At 38.8% G+C, this 4842-nt stretch overlaps 1 protein-coding gene across 1 annotated transcript; it reads left to right on the forward strand.

The window, feature by feature from the left end:
• The first annotated feature begins 206 nt into the window (after positions 1-206).
• Positions 207-4836, forward strand: LOC112454900 (arylsulfatase B-like). The gene is made up of 8 exons (XM_025016528.1): positions 207-332; positions 1268-1427; positions 1755-1981; positions 2431-2674; positions 2870-3027; positions 3312-3603; positions 3935-4278; positions 4503-4836. Exons 1-8 carry the CDS (start codon positions 207-209, stop codon positions 4737-4739), a joined length of 1788 nt encoding a protein of 595 aa, XP_024872296.1. The 3' UTR covers positions 4740-4836.
• Positions 4837-4842: the final 6 nt, after the last annotated feature.

Below are 4842 nucleotides of genomic sequence, written 5' to 3' on the forward strand. Positions count from 1 at the left end.
TTCTCTATGCTCCTTTGTATTACGCGAGAGCTCGTCGGTATACATATGCCGTATGAATAATGTACCCTCCTTTTGTTTACGCGAATATCGCTGTCGAGTGACGCGAAAAGTGCAAAGAAGAGGCCGCGTGGACATAGAGTGAAGTTTTATTTCTCTTCCTCTCTCAGCACCCCTGAATATCCGAAAATCTTTAAATCGTCACGAAGATGGTGCGTTTAATGATAATATGGGCTGATATTCATCACGTTTTATGCCTTTTTTTGTTCCTTGGGACTACATTTGGCCTGCATGAAACGGCACCGAATATAATCGTCTTGATGGCTGATGATCTGGTAAGACATTGATAAAAATGAAGATACCGATGTTTCACTTGACAATTCTTTTATAAAGATATTAAGATAAATAAATTAATATTTTTTTTAACTAATCCTCTCTCTCTCTTTTTCTCTAATTTTTGAGATTAGCATTTATTAAATTCTTTTCTGTTCTTTTCTATCCGTACTTTGTCTTTTCACAAACAGTTTAAAATTTATTAAAGAGGCGAAGAGATTAGAAATATCATACCTATTCTTAACAAAAATGTAGATATTTAAATGTACTCTACAGGCATTTGCAGGAGTTTTGTAGGATTTACATATTATATGAAAGTAGAAAGAAACAGAAGGAAAAGGAAAATTTTTGAAAAATATATGGAGATTAATGTCTGCGAAAACAAATTCTTTTTTTAATACATTTTGATTCATCTGTTTTATAGAATACTTGAAACATTTGCAGATGTTCGAAATTATTTTTTATTTGTATGTAATGGTTTGCATAAACTTTCATTTACTACTTGCGTTACTCGCGCTTGCCTGACGTACTCAATTCAGCACGATTAATTTACATAAAAGTATCCCGGATTAAAATTATCCTTAGTTTAGGTAATTATCGTAGCTTACGTATTTTATCTACGCCTCCGCAATCAACAAGTACGCACGTCGTAAACTGTGACTCATTCCGACTACACGACAGAATGCTAATTCCTGCACACGCCTATTACGACTTAATTCGATCACGTAATTTTGATATGCTGGATTTCCGGTGCGAGAAAAATATTTTATACGTACACATGTAAATATATAGCGCTTATTGTCAGACGCTCCTCTTATAATTATCTGTTAATTACCGAATTATTAATACTTTGCAGTGATTATTAATTAATTTTCATTATATATACTTCTCTTATATATTATACGTGCTGACAGACAATAACGCTCGAAATTTTCAGGGGTGGAACGACGTCGGTTTCCACGGCTCTAATCAGATACCTACCCCGAACATAGACGCCCTAGCGTATAACGGAATTATATTAAATAGACATTACGTCTTGCCGTCTAGCACACCTTCCAGAACCGCGTTTTTCACCGGAAAGTATCCGATGCGTATGGGTATGTATTATTCATTGCTTTATACACAATAAACTTTCTTTACATACGTTACAAAGTTTTTTTTCGAAAAAACAGATTCCAGCGCCAGCTTTTTTCCTCTACTTTTTTTAATCGAAGAGGTCAGATTTTATTTGTTTTTTTTTTATACCGCAAAGTTTTACGACATTTACGATGTGTCTGCGTCTGAGCGACAAAAAGACATACGCGAATAACGCAACAATTTAACGCGCATTTAAGGAGATGATAATGAGGCAATGCGCACGATGACGTGCATTAATGCAGCATCCGAAATACTCTTGTATACAGCCTGTGTGTTGTTTGGTACAGGTATGCAGGGGGAGGATATACAGGGTGGCGAACCAAGAGGACTACCCCTCAGCGTGAGGATCTTACCGGAACACTTGCGGGGACTAGGGTACACGACAAAGCTGATCGGGAAGTGGCATTTGGGGTACCACACGCCTCAGCACACGCCCTTGCACCGTGGCTTTGATTCCTTTCTTGGCTTTTACAATAGTCATGTTTCGTATTATGACTACAAGTACTCATATCAGGTACATATCTCGATCGAGATCGTAAAAATCAAAACGGATGTCTTTTTTTTTCTAAAGTCTTGTCTCTTTCGCATGTTTTATTAACGATCTAGTTTTTTACATAAAAATTGCAATAAAAATTACTTAAAATAAGATGAATAAAAAAATCATTATTGTCGACAATTAGTCTCAGAAGCTAAACTGATTAACTCTATTTTTTATAAATTTCTCAATTTTTGTACCAGAGCGCATGATTAATAGTTTACAACTTTGTCAATATTCTCTACTTTTTAATGTATTTAATTAGCCTGGCTTTTGAGAAGGCTCACACACTGATTCTCTCTGTCTTTTTATTCATCTTCTCTATAAACTGTATATCTAAGTAATTTTTATTATATTTTCTATGCAAGACTTAATTTTTATTATACATCATTGCTGTTATTTTGTTGTTTTCTTTACATGTGTATCAGAATATGAGCGGGTATGATATGCATCGTGGCGATGCTCCGGCTTACGGCTTAACCGACAAGTATGTGACGGACCTTTTCACCGATGAGGCAGTTAGGATTATCCAGGGTCACGACCCGTCTCGGCCGCTCTATCTCCAAATATCGCATCTCGCTGTTCACGCGCCTCTCGAGAACCCGCAAGATTACGATCACTACGACAAGCGGTTCATGCAGATCCGGGAACAAAATCGTCGCAAGTATGCCAGTGAGTACAAATAATGTGGATTATGTCGACGGCAAAAGTCGGTGGTTGTTTAACGTTGATCAATATAATTCCAATTTACAAATGAAATAAGTACCAAATATTATAATTTAGTTTAATCGTGTACGAGAATTTACGTAAGATATTTGTAAAGACTGCTTTATTCTCCCTTCAATGTCTTGTCGTTAATTTCGTTAGGGATGGTATCGAAATTAGACGATTCCGTTGGGCGCATCGTGCATACTTTGGGTAACCGGGGGATGTTAAGGAATTCGGTGGTCCTCTTCCTCACTGACAACGGTGCGGCGCCTATTGGCAAATTTCGCAATTTCGGCTCTAATTATCCCTTACGTGGTGTAAGTATTTTCAAGTCACATACCGACTCAGATGTCAAATTGATGAAAGTCTGGACGTATACATATTCAGTCGCTATCAATTTTCGACGGTGATAATTTAAGAAAAAAAGTAAAATTATTTACACAAACAAATATTATTATACATATATTACTGATATATTATGAAAATACCAGCGTTTTACCTAATCTATTCGAAAATTTCCCGGAGATACGCGCGAGCTTATGAGCCGCTTTGATGTTTTAAGAGACACGGCGGTATATAAGAGCGTGATTTATGATGGCAGATGAAATACACCCTTTACGAGGGTGGGGTGAGAGGAGTTGCCGTGCTGTGGTCACCAAAATTGCGTAAAGCAGCACGTGTGTGCGATGACCTGGTGCACATATCCGACTGGCTGCCAACCCTCTATGCCGCCGCTGCTGGCGATCTGACGGATTTGGGGGAGATCGACGGGGTGAATCAGTGGCGCATGTTGAACGACGGTTATCCGATAGTCAGGGACAAGCTGTTGCTGAACATCGACGAGATTTCCAAGACCGAGGGTGCCATATATAAGCAGTACAAGCTTCTTCGAGGTATTCCGTTATCGTGATTGGGCAGAATAATAATTAAATTTTCGCGTGACGACGCGTAGAGACTTCTGAATAAATACTTCTTTTAGCGGAAACTTCAAAAATAAAACTTGTAATCGTAAAATACATAAATATTAAATAAATATTAACAAGATTTAATAGTAACCAGATTTCAAACTTTACGTAAAAATTTTTCAACAGTCAGTCGCAAAACTCGTAGATTTCCAGATTCATAACATTTTAATTTAAAAAATGGGAAAGATATTTTCAGTATTTAGCTCATTTATTGTTTGTAAATGCCATTCATTAACGATCACGAAAAATTACGTCTCAGGATCGATGGAAGGTGGCCACTACGATGGATATTACCCTGACTACGAAAGAAATTATTTACCTACATATTTCAACGATTCGAAGAAAACAGCACAGGAGGAACTGCCACCCTACACCGAGACCATCCTGAAGAGCGCAGTGTCGCAGAGCATCACCTATCATCTGGGCGGTCCGGTCACTCAGCCCAGCACGATGATTCAGTTACGACACGAAGCCATGGTCCATTGTCGATCCAATTCCACTTTATACAGAGACAATTTTTTCACTTGCAACGTGACGGAGTGCCTCTTCGATATCGAGAACGATCCTTGCGAAACGAAGAACATCGTCGAGCAATATCCGAGGGTGAGGAAACGTTCAACATTAAATCTGATGGCGCTAGCTGGAACTAAATTAAAACGGAAGTCTTAAAAGCACGAATGTGTAATCAGCGAGCATGTATCTTTTAAGTTTTAATCTCGCAAACATAAAAGGCTTATATTATGCATCGTTATTGTTGAAAGAGATCTACAGCAGCTTGCTATAGTTCAAGGTTCAGAGCATGTCATATCGGTCATTTCTCTCAACAGGTCGCTCGCGAGCTGGATCAATTTCTGGAGCAGTACGGACGCAATGTCACGATACAAGTCAAGCCGCCGGTGGACTGGCTCGCTGATCCAAGAAGGACGAACAACACGTGGGAGCCATGGATACCATCGAGCGATTCGTTTTATCCGTACAACGCGGCGGCTAAGTTGGTCGGTTTGGCATATTATCTTCACATCGGGGTCGTCCTCGTAGCGGTCGTGTGTAAAACTTTTGTTTGAACAATTATCCCGGTCGAAACGCAAACGTGTATAATACGTAATGAAATCCCATAAGTCCGTCTAGATTCTAGATTAAGGCCCACTGTCCACGGAGCGTCGATGC

Source organism: Temnothorax curvispinosus, unplaced genomic scaffold, assembly GCF_003070985.1.
Source record: "Temnothorax curvispinosus isolate PA1 unplaced genomic scaffold, ASM307098v1 QBEX01005542.1, whole genome shotgun sequence".
Classification (NCBI taxonomy): domain Eukaryota; kingdom Metazoa; phylum Arthropoda; class Insecta; order Hymenoptera; family Formicidae; genus Temnothorax; species Temnothorax curvispinosus.